At 45.1% G+C, this 15,420-nt stretch overlaps 1 protein-coding gene across 1 annotated transcript in view; it reads left to right on the forward strand.

The window, feature by feature from the left end:
- The window catches only part of LOC117444125 (dynein heavy chain domain-containing protein 1), a gene marked incomplete at its 3' end in the record, with an annotated part of 69,447 nt that overhangs the window by 10,275 nt on the left and 43,752 nt on the right, over window positions 1–15,420 (forward strand). Inside the window, exons 10-21 of the mRNA XM_034079821.1 lie at window positions 2,898–2,997; window positions 3,182–3,396; window positions 7,149–7,383; window positions 8,402–8,559; window positions 11,053–11,178; window positions 11,398–11,674; window positions 11,831–11,958; window positions 13,396–13,594; window positions 13,674–13,765; window positions 14,756–14,984; window positions 15,065–15,190; window positions 15,288–15,385. Coding sequence (XP_033935712.1) covers window positions 2,898–2,997; window positions 3,182–3,396; window positions 7,149–7,383; window positions 8,402–8,559; window positions 11,053–11,178; window positions 11,398–11,674; window positions 11,831–11,958; window positions 13,396–13,594; window positions 13,674–13,765; window positions 14,756–14,984; window positions 15,065–15,190; window positions 15,288–15,385 — 1,983 coding nt within the window. The remainder of the gene's footprint in view (window positions 1–2,897; window positions 2,998–3,181; window positions 3,397–7,148; window positions 7,384–8,401; window positions 8,560–11,052; window positions 11,179–11,397; window positions 11,675–11,830; window positions 11,959–13,395; window positions 13,595–13,673; window positions 13,766–14,755; window positions 14,985–15,064; window positions 15,191–15,287; window positions 15,386–15,420) is intronic.

Below are 15,420 nucleotides of genomic sequence, written 5' to 3' on the forward strand. Positions count from 1 at the left end.
TTAGCCTCGGTTAGCTCATTGGTTAGCCTCGGTTAGCTCATTGGTTAGCCTCGGTTAGCTCATTGGTTAGCCTCGGTTAGCTCATTGGTTAGCCTCGGTTAGCTCATTGGTTAGCCTGGGTTAGCTCATTGGTTAGCCTGGGTTAGCTCATTGGTTAGCCTCGGTTAGCTCATTGGTTAGCCTGGGTTAGCTCATTGGTTAGCCTCGGTTAGCTCATTGGTTAGCCTCGGTTAGCTCATTGGTTAGCCTCGGTTAGCTCATTGGTTAGCCTCGGTTAGCTCATTGGTTAGCCTCGGTTAGCTCATTGGTTAGCCTGGGTTAGCTCATTGGTTAGCCTGGGTTAGCTCATTGGTTAGCCTCGGTTAGCTCATTGGTTGGCCTGGGTTAGCTCATTGGTTGGCCTCGGTTAGCTCATTGGTTAGCCTCGGTTAGCTCATTGGTTGGCCTCGGTTAGCTCATTGGTTAGCCTCGGTTAGCTCATTGGTTAGCCTCGGTTAGCCTGCGCTGGAACCATATTTAGTTTTAATGTTGATCCTGGTGGACTGATCATATTGGGCTCTGAGGCTGCTTATTTGTTGTGCCCTCAGTTCTGACTTGAGAGGGAATGTTTGGTCAAACACTTTGTGTTCTGTCTCATAGTCGCGTGTTGTCTCTTTTAATGAGCGCCACGGTCTCTGAACAAATGAGACACACTGGCTCCCAGTGGGCAGGAGGAACATGAACGAGTCCACTCAGGTTCAGAGCTCTGAGCTCCCAGAGGGCAGGAGGAACATGAACGAGTCCACTCGGGGTTCAGAGCTCTGTTCTCACTGTCCACGTTCCTCTTCTTGGAGAGCGCCATGTGTCACTTTGTGTCTCTCCCTGTCTGCCGCTAACACGCCTGTTCACTCTCCTCTCTGCTTCTCTCCTGTATCGCTAATTATTCTCTTCACTTACTTTCCTCTCCGCTTCTCTCTGCCGCGCTCTCGTCTCTTCTTCTGTGTTTCTCTCCCTGTATCGCTCACTCGTCTCTTTCGCCCCCTGTCGGCAGCGGTTCAAATAGAATCGCCCCGTCAAAATTGAAATCCCCTATTAATGTATTGATTATAGGTTCGGGTCCGTATAGGTCGGCGCCTTGGTCCGGATCCGGACCGCGGTCCGCCTGTTGCCGACCCCTGCACTAGAAGAATGACTAGACTGATTAGTAAAAACCATTAACCTGTTAAGCCCGAGAGACCCCGGTACCGGGGCACTGCCACAACATCTTGCAGGAAACAGTGAGGGCATGTTCATTTAATAAACTATGAATGTTTTATATCCATGTAACGGGAAGAAATTCATCTAACTGATCATTTTAATTTTTTTTTCAAAAAAAACCCCACAATGCTAACGAGCGAAAAATGCTAACAGATGACTGCACCGAGATTCACTCAAAAAACCTTATTATTTATCTTTGCTGCACATCCAACCCATCGTTTCACATCGTGAGGGGACACAGAATCGATGGGTACCCTCATTATCACTCAATGATACAAACTCTCTGAGATAATAACAAGAAAAGACATCAACACATATGGCGCTAGGTAGCTAAAAACGCTAACATGGCTCACCTGTGTGGTAGTCTGGTCAAAAGTGGTCTTCAATGGCATTAAACGATAAAAACGCTGCTGAAGTTAATCCTTAGGTTAATCCATGTGTCTGTGTCCCTTTGAATGATTTCTGATAATCCATGAGCAATAAACCTGCTTTTCCGTTTCTAGAATTCAGACCTAGAGACAGCTTCACTCTGGTGCAAAACCTTTTTGTTTTAGCATGTGTGTGAGTGGGGAGATTCCCCTTCGATTCTATTGGCTCTAACGGTCAGAAAGAGACCAATGGGTTCCAGAGAAACGGTAAAACCCCCATTTCCACCCAGATCACCTCAGAGGTGGAGTTTGTTTTGCTAAACCTCTCTAAAAAGGTCAAACATCACTTGTTTTGCATCAATCTTGATACAGGGTACTTATTATATGTTTTACTTTTGATTACTAAAGCTTTTAGTCTACCTTACCATCATCCAAGGTTAGTTTTCACTATAAGTAAAAAATAATGTTTGGACGGACACTATAATTTACAGTTCTTTACTGTGTTCAATCTGAATTTACTTTAAAATAAAAACATCTATATTGATTCTGACTTTTCTACATCCAACTCACAGGTTCATCATTACTTTGAGAACAAAGATTATTAATGTAGCCCTTTTAGAAGATATGGTCATTTGTTCAGGGAATGTCCTTTTCGAGCCTGAGACCTGAAAAACAGGCTCAGGGCTAAACTGGTTAAAGAGTCCCTTTTCTGTTTTTGGGGATATTAGGCGCTTCCACACCGGATTACTTTTCCCCGTAGTTTTCCCTTTTAGTTCCGATAGTTCCTGGGATTTTGTGTTCACACCAAAAAGAGAACTTAGTTCATGAGTCCACGTTTCATCTGCAGGAGGGGGAGATCTGTCTTTCAGTCAGCTACACTGCATCTAATGATGTCTTTAGACACCATTTCCTATCAAGCAGACATATGTTCATTCTAACAGTTCTGTTGAAATTCTTCTTCTTCTTACAACTTTATTTATAAAGCACTTTAAACCTCCAGACCAAAGTGCTGTACAGGCAAATAGATAAAACACAGCTCAGCTCACACGCCATAAAACAAGTCAAACAAAAGGTGTAGTTTTTGTTTTTAAAGTGTGTAAAAGAGGATGTTTTTAAATGGGTAAAACGCTTTCAAATGATATTTATTTGGTAGTCATGAAAATCTGTTTATTTATTGATTGTGTAATGTATTAGGTTTGTTCCGACTCTTTTGCAGGGTGGGTGTATGTTTAAAACAAATGCAAATACAATTTGTTTTAAAAATCAAATGTTCTGCTTCTTCTTCTGTGGTAGATGTGTGATTCTTGTGGACTCTTCCTGGAGATCAGCAGCACTTCTGATGTCTCTCAGGATTCACCCTCTGACCTCACCTGTATCGAGCATCATGTCACAGGTACCGTAGTAGCAGTGACGTTTCTTCTAGTTTTTTTTATTTGACTGTTTGCATTTCACTTCATTCGACCCAAGCTGCAGTATTCATATAAACAAGTGACTTACCCCCACCCATCGTCTCTAGTTCCTGTTGCTGCATGCATGCGTGTGATTCTAAACATGTCTCCCCGTGTTGTGGCTCTCAGGGGAGGATACCAGCGGGGAAGAGTGTTGCTCCTGGAGGCTGCACAGAGAAGCGTCCTCTCGCTGGCTGCAGCTGCAGAAGCGAACCTCTCTGCTGCTGCAGGGCCGCCGGCTGCACGGCTGCTTCTCCCCCCTCACCCAGAGCCAGCTGCAGCAGCAGATCCACATCCACGTCCTCACAACACAGGCTGAGGAGGAGCAGGCCGGCGTCATGCAGGCAAGACATTCTACTTTAATAATTCAGAAGAGGTGGTGGGCCTCTTGAGATGTCCTGTTTCCAAAGTGCGGATTCTCTGTCTGTCACTTTAGATGAAAACAAGCAGCCACTCCCCACGCCCCTCTGAGAGACTTTTGGTTACATTCAACCATAAGCAATCCGGAGGCTAAATACAGTTCTGATTGGTCAATTCAGAACATGTGACACGTTGTTAATCCAGTAGAACAGACCGCTGTCAAGGACTGCAATGACCGTTGCTAAGGTGGATCAAGAAAGAGAAAGGAAAAGAGGTTCAAAGGAAAATAATAATAATAAAAACATCTATATTGATTCTGACTCTTCTGCATCCGACTCACAGATGAGTTTTTAGAAGTGAAGACATGGTCATTTGTTCTCTCTGAACCTAAACAGGTTGAGAGAGGTTTAGCAAAAACACTTCTGGGGTCATTTGGGGGCATTTTCCATATCTCTGGCCCCTCTGTCGATTTTGATGATTGACACCTCTTTTGAACCGTTAGAGCCAATAGAATCGAGGGGAAGTTCCTAAATCCATCTAAACATTACCCACTGGTGAACGAGTACCGTTAGAGCCAATAGAATCGAGGGGAAGTTCCTAAAATCCATCTAAACATTACCCACTGGTGAACGAGTACCGTTAGAGCCAATAGAATCGAGGGGAAGTTCCTAAATCCATCTAAACATTACCCACTGGTGAACGAGTACCGTTAGAGCCAATAGAATCGAGGGGAAGTTCCTAAAATCCATCTAAACATTACCCACTGGTGAATGAGTACCGTTAGAGCCAATAGAATCGAGGGGAAGTTCCTAAATCCATCTAAACATTACCCACTGGTGAACGAGTGCCCCGGAACCGGACGCTGTCATCGCAGATATATATGAAAACTCCGTTATTGACATTCAAATGGAATGATGGATTATCAGTAATCATTTCAGACACATTGGATTAACCTTCAGCAGCGTGTTCATAGTTGCAATGCCATTGAACACGACTTTTGATCAGAAACAGCAAAAGGTAAGACAAATAGTCCGTGTTTGCTCCGTGAAGCTACGTGGCGTGATGTCCGTGTTTGCTCCGTGAAGCTACGTGGCGTGATGTCCGTGTTTGCTCCGTGAAGCTACGTGGCGTGATGTCCGTGTTTGCTCCGTGAAGCTACGTGGCGTGATGTCCGTGTTTGCTCCGTGAAGCTACGTGGCGTGATGTCCGTGTTTGCTCCGTGAAGCTACGTGGTGGGATGTCCGTGTTTGCTCCGTGAAGCTACGTGGTGGGATGTCCGTGTTTGCTCCGTGAAGCTACGTGGTGGGATGTCCGTGTTTGCTCCGTGAAGCTACGTGGCGTGATGTCCGTGTTTGCTCCGTGAAGCTACGTGGCGTGATGTCCGTGTTTGCTCCGTGAAGCTACGTGGCGTGATGTCCGTGTTTTCTCCGTGAAGCTACGTGGCGTGATGTCCGTGTTTGCTCCGTGAAGCTACGTGGCGTGATGTCCGTGTTTTCTCCGTGAAGCTACGTGGCGTGATGTCCGTGTTTGCTCCGTGAAGCTACGTGGCGTGATGTCCGTGTTTTCTCCGTGAAGCTACGTGGCGTGATGTCCGTGTTTGCTCCGTGAAGCTACGTGGCGTGATGTCCGTGTTTTCTCCGTGAAGCTACGTGGCGTGATGTCCGTGTTTTCTCCGTGAAGCTACGTGGTGGGATGTCCGGGTTTGCTCCGTGAAGCTACGTGGCGTGATGTCCGTGTTTTCTCCGTGAAGCTACGTGGCGTGATGTCCGTGTTTTCTCCGTGAAGCTACGTGGTGGGATGTCCGGGTTTGCTCCGTGAAGCTACGTGGCGTGATGTCCGTGTTTGCTCCGTGAAGCTACGTGGCGTGATGTCCGTGTTTTCTCCGTGAAGCTACGTGGCGTGATGTCCGTGTTTTCTCCGTGAAGCTACGTGGCGTGATGTCCGTGTTTTCTCCGTGAAGCTACGTGGCGTGATGTCCGTGTTTTCTCCGTGAAGCTACGTGGCGTGATGTCCGTGTTTGCTCCGTGAAGCTACGTGGCGTGATGTCCGTGTTTTCTCCGTGAAGCTACGTGGCGTGATGTCCGTGTTTTCTCCGTGAAGCTACGTGGTGGGATGTCCGGGTTTGCTCCGTGAAGCTACGTGGCGTGATGTCCGTGTTTTCTCCGTGAAGCTACGTGGCGTGATGTCCGTGTTTTCTCCGTGAAGCTACGTGGTGGGATGTCCGGGTTTGCTCCGTGAAGCTACGTGGCGTGATGTCCGTGTTTGCTCCGTGAAGCTACGTGGCGTGATGTCCGTGTTTGCTCCGTGAAGCTACGTGGCGTGATGTCCGTGTTTTCTCCGTGAAGCTACGTGGCGTGATGTCCGTGTTTTCTCCGTGAAGCTACGTGGTGGGATGTCCGGGTTTGCTTCCCCTCTCGCGCGTTCTGATCGCTCAGTGATGATACTGATATATCATCTGTGGAATCTCAGTTTGCTAATCACATTTTTCCGCTCAGGGCTAATTCAGAGCCTTTGTTATTACCCTTGTCTTGTGTTTAGCCACAAAGGGTTAATAGTGTCTGAAAGCTGGGTTTCTTCCCGTTAAGTGGATATGACATTCATAGTTTATTAAATGTCAAGAAGCCCTCAGACGCTGTTTCTTACCGCATTGAAACTGGGATGTTTTCATAATTTGTAACTATTTTCTGACCAAGAAAATCATCAAGAAGATTATTTGATTATAATTCATTACTTTACTTTGATTGATTTTAAATGTGCTTTAAAGAGTAAAGGCCCTGTCACACTGTCCCGAAATGTACACCCGATGCACACACGAATATGGAATTGTGAATTTCGCACGAAGATGGCCCCGAACCACACGAAGGCAACATTTACATTACATTTAAGACGTACAACTGCAACGAAAGTAACACAAACAATGATGTTACAGTACCATGATACTGTACTGATATGTTCAGACTTTGTTCTTTACTTTCTCCGTCTTTATATGTAGAAAATATTACGTTTTCCCCGTAATGTTGTTTCCATAACAACAACAATTTCCTGTCAACTGTCCTTCAAAATAATATATTATATCCTTTTTAGTTTCACAGAACACAAATTGGGTTATTTACATAATATATTTACATGATTTTGTTGTGCAATAAAACAACCCGATGGACACACGATAAAGGAAACGTTCAAATTCGGCTGTGATCGTAGCAACATCGGGCCGTTCGTGAGGGCATCTGAAGCCATCGTATGACCGCTGGCGGAGTTTCTCAGGCTCCGGCAGCAACTTCGTGAGCGGAGGCAAAATCTTTGGCATGCCAAAAAATTGCCGAAGGACCTTGCGAAGGTTCATTTTCGTGTTGAATTCGTGTGTCCATGTCGCCCTTCGTAAGGCCATCGTGAGGGCATCGTGTTATCCTCGGTGCCATCGGGCATTCGCCCCGATCAGAGTGAATGTGAATGCACCGATGATAACACGAAGATGACACGATTTGACAAGATGCCCTCACGAGTGCCTTACGAAGTTGCCGCTCACGAAGTTGCTGCCGGAGCCTGAGAAACTCCACCGGCGGTCATACGATGGCTTAGATGCCCTCACGAACGGCCCGATGCTACGATCACAGCCGAATTTGAACATTTTCTTTATCGTGTGTCCATCGGGTGTCAATTTCGGGACAGTGTGACAGGGCCTTAAACATGAACCTGTTGACTGGCTCATGGGTTCTCCTCTGTGTTCTGTGGACAGGAAGCAGACCTCGAGATCCAGCAGCTGTGTGAGAGCTTCTCCTGGTTGGTGGACATTCATGTGTTCATTAGGGAAAGGAGTGTTTCCTCCCTGAAGGATCAGCCTGCTTCTCAGTACCAGCATCTGATAGAGAAGACCCGCTGCCTGACGGACAGACTCTCCAGCGTCCCCTCCTCCGTCTCCACCTCCAACCAGCTGATCAACATCCGGTGCAGCCGCATCAAGGAGCCACTCCGTAAGTCCTCTGTAAAGGGATTTCACTCCCATAAAATACAGATTCATGTTCAAGAAGCTTTCCAAGAAAACACATTACTCAGGCCGTAAATTATTCTGACTTTTTCCTCAGAATTTTGACTTTTTCTTATATTTTAGAATTAGTTTCAGAATTCAGATTTTTTTCTCAGAATTTACATTTTTTTTCAGAAATCTGACTTTTCCTTAGAGTTTTCTCACATTTGGACTTTTTTCTCAGAATTATCACTTTTTCTTAAAATTTTGAATTTCCCTCATAATTTAGATTTTTCTCACAATTTTGAATTTTTTTCCGAAATCAGACTTTTTCTTAGAATTTTGTGCTGAAATCTGACTTTTTCTCATATTCTTATTTTTTTCTTAGAATTGTTACTTTTTCAGAAATCTGACTTTTTCTCATTATGTATTTTTTTTTAACCTGAAATTTTAACTTTTTCTTATAATTTAGAATTATTTTCAGAATTCAGATTTTTTTCTCAGAATTTACATTTTTTTCAGAAATCTGACTTTTCCTTAGAATTTTCTCACATTTGGACTTTTCTCAGAATTATGACTTTTTCTTAACATTTTGAATTTCCCTCGTAATTTAGATTTTTCTCACAATTTTGAATTTTTTTGCAAATCGTTACTTTTTCCGAAATCAGACTTTTTCTTAGAATTTTGTGCTGAAATCTGACTTTTTCTCATATTGTTATTTTTTTCTTAGAATTGTTACTTTTTCAGAAATCTGACTTTTTCTCATAATGTAATTTTTTTAACCTGAAATCAGACTTTTTCTTAGAATTTTGACTTTTTTGCAGAAATCTGACTTTTCCTTAAATAGAATCAGAAACCAAGTTTATATCTTTGATGAAAGACTGAAATATTGGTACATTATAGAACATTAACCATTTATAAGGACATGTGGTAAGATCTGACAGCTAATGGATGTATCAGTATTAATGCTGTAACCATTATGTGTAAGCTATATCTTTTAAATGAATACCTTCTGTTTTTTTAAGAGCAACAGCTGAGGTTGCTAGAGGAGAAACTGCAGCAGCAGCTGGTGCAGCAGATCCAGATTCTCTCTGAAAACGTCTCATCAGACCTGCAGAGATATGCTGCTCGACTCAGGACAGAACCAGGAGACCTGCAGGAGCTCTCCATATATGCTCTCATGGTAAAAAACACCCTTTACTCTTACATAGTTCAAATAGATTTCCAGTTATGCAAAAGAGATGAAATATTCCTAGTTCCACCTCTGCAGGGTTGGCAGAGCTTCAGATCCTCCGAGTCTCTTCTTTTAGTCACACTTTCATTGAATTATTCATCCCAAAAGGCTCTGTGTTTTTAAAGTGTTCTGAATTTAGATCCATCGTGAAAGAACGAAAGGTAAGGTAAAGTGCATTCAGGCCTTTAAAATGGGATTTAAAGAAACACTAGTGCTTTCTTGTGTAACTGCAGGAGTTGAACGTTTGAGATGATGGGTTGTCTAACAGTTTTAAAATAAAGTATCACGTCAGACTGAGAACAAACATTTTCACTCAGATTTCATGCATATGCTTCTGATCTGAAGGGTCGCCGGTTCAAGTCCCCAACTACAACCTTGCAACCTCTTCACTCTGGTGCCTCTATACAAGTGCATGTGTATGTGTGTACACAACTACAGAGTGGGAAGCTTGGGGATTAACAAAGGGTCATCTTACAAAAAACATCCTCTAAATCACAGCCTTGCTTACAGTTATGCAATATATTTATTTATGTGTAACCCCTGTATCACGATACGTATCATATCCTCAGATCTGTTTCCAATACACAGCCTTTCAAATTCAAGTTAAAAAGACTACAATGATGTCAAATGAATCTCCTATGCATGCCCTTAAAGGGGGGGTAGGTAAGTTTGAGAACCCGGCTCGAGATACACGTTTTGTTATATTCCATGGAATGCTCTGAACATCCGATAGCAACGAATATCTGAAGTGCTTTGACAACAAATCCATACAAAAATGTCATCAGTGGAAGCCGTAGTACTGTAAAAAGCACGACTTTGCCGCCCTGTCTGTCAGCCTTCCATCTCGTGCACGCACACATGTATCTCGTGCCCTCATTGGGCGTGCCGTCATTGGGCGTGCGCTCATTGGGCGTGCCCTCATTGGGCGTGGCCTCATTGGGCGTGCCGTCATTGGGCGTGGCCTCATTGGGCGTGCCGTCATTGGGCGTGCGCTCATTGGGCGTGCCCTCATTGGGCGTGGCCTCATTGGGCGTGCCGTCATTGGGCGTGGCCTCATTGGGCGTGCCGTCATTGGGCGTGCCCTCATTGGGCGTGCCTCATTGGGCGTGCCGTCATTGGGCGTGCCCTCATTGGGCGTGCCGTCATTGGGCGTGCCGTCATTGGGCGTGCCGTCATTGGGCGTGCCCTCATTGGGCGTGCCCTCATTGGGCGTGCCGTCATTGGGCGTGCCGTCATTGGGCGTGCCCTCATTGGGCGTGCCTCATTGGGCGTGCCCTCATTGGGCGTGCCCTCATTGGGCGTGCCGTCATTGGGCGTGCCGTCATTGGGCGTGCCGTCATTGGGCGTGCCCTCATTGGGCGTGGCCTCATTGGGCGTGCCTCATTGGGCGTGCCGTCATTGGGCGTGCCGTCATTGGGCGTGCCGTCATTGGGCGTGGCCGCATTGGGCGTGCCGTCATTGGGCGTGCCCTCATTGGGCGTGCCGTCATTGGGCGTGCCCTCATTGGGCGTGCCGTCATTGTGCGTGCCGTCATTGGGCGTGCCCTCATTGGGCGTGCCGTCATTGGGCGTGGCCTCATTGGGCGTGGCCTCATTGGGCGTGCCGTCATTGGGCGTGCCCTCATTGGGCGTGGCCTCATTGGGCGTGGCCTCATTGGGCGTGCCCTCATTGGGCGTGCATTGCAGCAGCACTTCAATGACTCGCCAGCAACAGGCGGCCCCTTTCACCAGTCTGCTGACGCCGTGTGCGCGTTCATGTGTGTTGGAGGAGGTGCTCTGGAAGGAAGTCTGAAGGAAGGGGCGGATTCTTTTCGGCTGTGTACTTTCACATTTGAGTGCACTCGAGCCAGTTTCTGAAACGTACCTACCCCACCTTTATATGGGCTCAGAACAGTCTCATAATACACACATGCACACAGAAGGATTCACACTTGTATTTCGGGATCCACACTTGTGTTTTTCAATACACACACAAATCCGCACTCATGTGATTGGCTTAGAATGAAGGAGACATCTGATTGGCTATAGATAGAAAAAATTACAAGTACGAATCGGATGACCATCAGGGGAGTCTCAAAAAACCCACACACGAATGCAAAGCGATCCGTGCACAGAAAGCTGTTTGTGTTTGCAGGTTCAGGGGATTAAAACGGGAAACTAATAAGTGAGGATCAAAAATACATATGTAAAACTTTTTTCTGTATTTTGATTTTATTTACATGTTTATGAAACGGAATACATGTGTGTGTGCATTGAAAAACACAAGTATGGATCCGGAAATACAAGTTTGAATCCTTCTGTGTGCAGGTGTGTATTATGAGACTGTTCTGAGCCCATACCTTTACTGCCAGGGGATTCACTGATTTAACATGCTGTAGTTTGTGAGGCAGGACCATCAATTAACATGACAACACACATGTTTTAATCTGGCTCATCATTTCAGATGAGGGAGTGCGTGAAGATGTGTCCTGACATGCAGAGACGTTTGGAGTACATTCACTCCCTCCAGGAAACTCTCTGCAAGAACTACAGGAAGACGACTGAACAAGAGGAGACCGTGAAGGAAGAGGTCTGCGCTGTTGGATTAGTGGGCTCATGCATTCATTCGAGAACATCTATTTTAACTCTACAGTGTGTGTGTGTGTGTGTGTGTGTGTGTGTGTGTGTGTGTGTGTGTGTGTGTGTGTGTGTGTGTGTGTGTGTGTGTGTGTGTGTGTGTGTGTGTGTGTGTGTGTGTGTGTGTGTGTGTGTGTGTGTGTGTGTGTGTGTGTGTGTGTGTTTTGTTCAGATGCTGGCCTTGTGGGATGGCTTCATTCCTCTCCTAAAGGAAGCAGACAGCATTGTGACTTGTCGCCTCCCTTCAATGGCAAACGCCTTGGACGCCATGTTCTCAGTGTTGGCCTGCGACCTTCAAAACACCGTCTCCAAAGCCACAGCCGGACCCTTCGTGGACCCGAGCCAGGAGGCTAAAGAGATGGTTTCCAGACTCAGCCTCATGTGTGCTCATGTGCAGAATCTCAACGCAAACCTGGAGCAACTGAGCAGCAAAAGTCAAAACCTACACGGTGAGATGACACTAATCGTTTCTGTGATTTACTTCAAACAAGCTTAAGAACCACAAGAAGCAATGTGGTGCGTTTGGTGCTATAGCAACCACATCAAACACGTGTTTCATGTTATATATTTAGAACATCTTGTCATGTTTTATTTCCTCCCATTAGAACATCCAAAGGATTTGTCCATTTTAACAGCCGCTGTTCAGAGGGTCAAAGCCCGTAAGGAGCTGTGGGAGATCATCTCTGCGTACACCGCATGGAGAGAGGAGTGGGAACCGCTGCTTCTCGCTGAGGTGACATTCCACCTCTGATTCACAACATGGAGGACACACAGACGTGGGAGAAGGACTCAGACCTTGTTCTTGAGTAAAAGTAGAAGTACTCAGATCTTGTTCTTGAGTAAAAGTAGAAGTACTCAGATCTTGTTCTTGAGTAAAAGTAGAAGTACTCAGATCTTGTTCTTGAGTAGAAGTACTCAGATCTTGTACTTGAGTACAAGTAGAAGTACTCAGATCTTGTACTGGAGTAAAAGTAGAAGTACTCAGATCTTGTTCTTGAGTAAAAGTAGAAGTACTCAGATCTTGTACTTGAGTAAAAGTAGAAGTACTCAGATCTTGTACTTGAGTAATAGTAGAAGTACTCAGGTACCAGAGTGTAGGAATACTCTGTGACAGTAAAAGTCCTGCATTCAAAATGTTCCTCAAGTGAAAGTAGAAAGTATTCTCATCAGAATATAGTGAAAGACAGTGAAAGTAGTCGTTGTGCAGATTGGTCCATTTCAGAATAATATATATGATGTGTTTTATAATGATTGATCATGAAAGTGTTCTCAGAGCTGGTGAAGGTGCAGCTAGTCTGAAGTACTTTGTAGACTGCAGGGTAGCTGGTGAAGGTGCAGCTAGTCTGAAGTACTTTGTAGACTGCAGGGTAGCTGGTGGAGGTGCAGCTAGTCTGAAGTACTTTGTAGACTGCAGGGTAGCTGGTGGAGGTGCAGCTAGTCTGAAGTACTTTGTAGACTGCAGGGTAGCTGGTGGAGGTGCAGCTAGTCTGAAGTACTTTGTAGACTGCAGGGTAGCTGGTGGAGGTGCAGCTAGTCTGAAGTACTTTGTAGACTGCAGGGTAGCTGGTGAAGGTGCAGCTAGTCTGAAGTACTTTGTAGACTGCAGGGTAGCTGGTGGAGGTGCAGCTAGTCTGAAGTACTTTGTAGACTGCAGGGTAGCTGGTGAAGGTGCAGCTAGTCTGAAGTATTTGTAGACTACAGGGTAGCTGGTGAAGGTGCAGCTAGTCTGAAGTACTTTGTAGACTGCAGGGTAGCTGGTGGAGGTGCAGCTAGTCTGAAGTACTTTGTAGACTGCAGGGTAGCTGGTGGAGGTGCAGCTAGTCTGAAGTACTTTGTAGACTGCAGGGTAGCTGGTGGATTTACACTTAGACTTCATGTAGCAACCAGGAAATCCTCTTCACTCTTCATCGAATCGTGACCCCAAGAAATCGAATCGAATCCTGAGATTCCCTGAATCGTGCATCCCTATAAAACATGTACTTAATTGTCCTTTATATCTATGGAGGACCAAAGTACCTTTTTAATAACAAGAGTATTGGCCTGGATCGTAGTAAATAAACAAAGATATTCCAAGCACTGTTTATAAAAGCGATAGAGTTAAGAAAATGTTGTTTTGCAATCACTATTGTCTATTGAAACCAACACATCTGTTTGAATCTCTTCCTGTCAGGTCGTGGTGTCAGAAGCTCAGGGGAAAGTTGCCAAGTGGAAGGAGCGAACTTTGTCTCTAACAAGCATCATACCTACCCATGATGCAGTGCTGCAGCAGGCTTTAGGAAACCTGCAACGTTTAGAGTATCACATTGAGGTCATGGCCAAACTGCAAAGCCCAATGCTGACACACAGACACTGGAAAGACATTTTTGAAGGTCAGATACTTTGCCAATATTGTAACACATGCATTCGTCCACAGAATATTTACCAACTAAAATACTTTTATTCTGCCAGGCATGGGCCTGCGGTTTGTCCCAGAGAAGAAGGTGACTGTCGCTGAACTGACGTCTCTACCTCTTGAAGTTCACCAGGAACTAATCAACAAGGTGAGAACAGGAGAGAGATGTCCACACTGGGCTGTTTCTGGTTCTGCAATCAGGAAACTAAATGTGGAGGTGGAGCAATGAGTCCTAAAACCAAGAAAGGTATCAGCATTTCATCACTTCCTGTCCCCGGGTCTGGAGGTCAATGGTTTTCTGGATGTGTTTTTGGTTGTTTTCCGGAAATCGGGCCTGTGGTTAACACAAGTTGAAGACATTTTAACGTTTTGCTTATGATATAAAATACGTCAGTAAATACTCCACTGGTTAATTTAAAAACAGAGGTTGCTAACAAGTGTCTAAATGAGACGACTAAACGTCATCACGCCCAACATTAGCCACCTTTAGCTTAGCGGTGGTGACGTGAAGTCATGTGACCGTGCTGTAGTTCCTTTATAGCCCAACATTAGCCTCCTTTAGCTTAGCGGTGGTGACGTGAAGTCATGTGACCGTGCTGTAGTTCCTTTATAGCCCATTAGCCTCCTTTAGCTTAGCGGTGGTGACGTGAAGTCATGTGACCGTGCTGTAGTTCCTTTATAGCCCAACATTAGCCTCCTTTAGCTTAGCGGTGGTGACGTGAAGTCATGTGACCGTGCTGTAGTTCCTTTATAGCCCATTAGCCTCCTTTAGCTTAGCGGTGGTGACGTGAAGTCATGTGACCGTGCTGTAGTTCCTTTATAGCCCATTAGCCACCTTTAGCTTAGCGGTGGTGACGTGAAGTCATGTGACCGTGCTGTAGTTCCTTTATAGCCCAACATTAGCCTCCTCTAGCTTAGCGGTGGTGACGTGAAGTCATGTGACCGTGCTGTAGTTCCTTTATAGCCCAACATTAGCCTCCTTTAGCTTAGCGGTGGTGACGTGAAGTCATGTGACCGTGCTGTAGTTCCTTTATAGCCCAACATTAGCTACTTCTAACATATATAATCCTGTAACAGAAATGCGACACCCCTTCACATTTATATTGTTACACACTGACCTTTCTTCTTACTCTTTCAGATATGCAGGGATGCACAAGCAGAGTATACCATGGAGCAGAACTTCATAAAGCTTCAACAGGAATGGAAACCCAGACTATTCCAGCTGGATAAATTCACTCTGCCTGTTTGGCAGCATCAAAAACCACAACATGTATTACCAGAAACAAAGAAACCCACAGAGGGCACAGTTTCAAAACTCCAAACTGCCAATCAACACACCTGTAGTGATCGAAGACTCCTCGTCATTGGTGAAACCAAGCTAGAACATGTGTAAAATCAATACTCAGCTTACAGTTTGCTGGGGTTAACCATGTGTCTTCCTACTCAGGTCTGGAGATACACTTTGCTGAGATAGAGAACGATTTGATGACTCTGTCCACCATGTTGAAGTCCCCACACAGTGTTGACTTCAGGCTGCAGAATGAACATTTGTTCCAATCACTGCACGATCTCGGTATGGTGGATATTCAACCAAAGAGAACATTTGCATCCAATTTGAGGAACAGTTTGAACATTGTAATATCCTTTTGTCTTCTGTTCATTATTAATAGGGAAGCTGCTTTGTTTATTCGAAAGATACCAGCAGTTATGGGCTTTCTTGACCAAGATGTTCCATCACACATCCATAAGTGTGCAGAGTGTGGAGCTGGTATGTCATCTTTATATTTATATATAATATATCAC

The sequence above is a fragment of the Pseudochaenichthys georgianus genome, unplaced genomic scaffold (assembly GCF_902827115.2).
Source record: "Pseudochaenichthys georgianus unplaced genomic scaffold, fPseGeo1.2 scaffold_738_arrow_ctg1, whole genome shotgun sequence".
NCBI classification, from domain to species: domain Eukaryota; kingdom Metazoa; phylum Chordata; class Actinopteri; order Perciformes; family Channichthyidae; genus Pseudochaenichthys; species Pseudochaenichthys georgianus.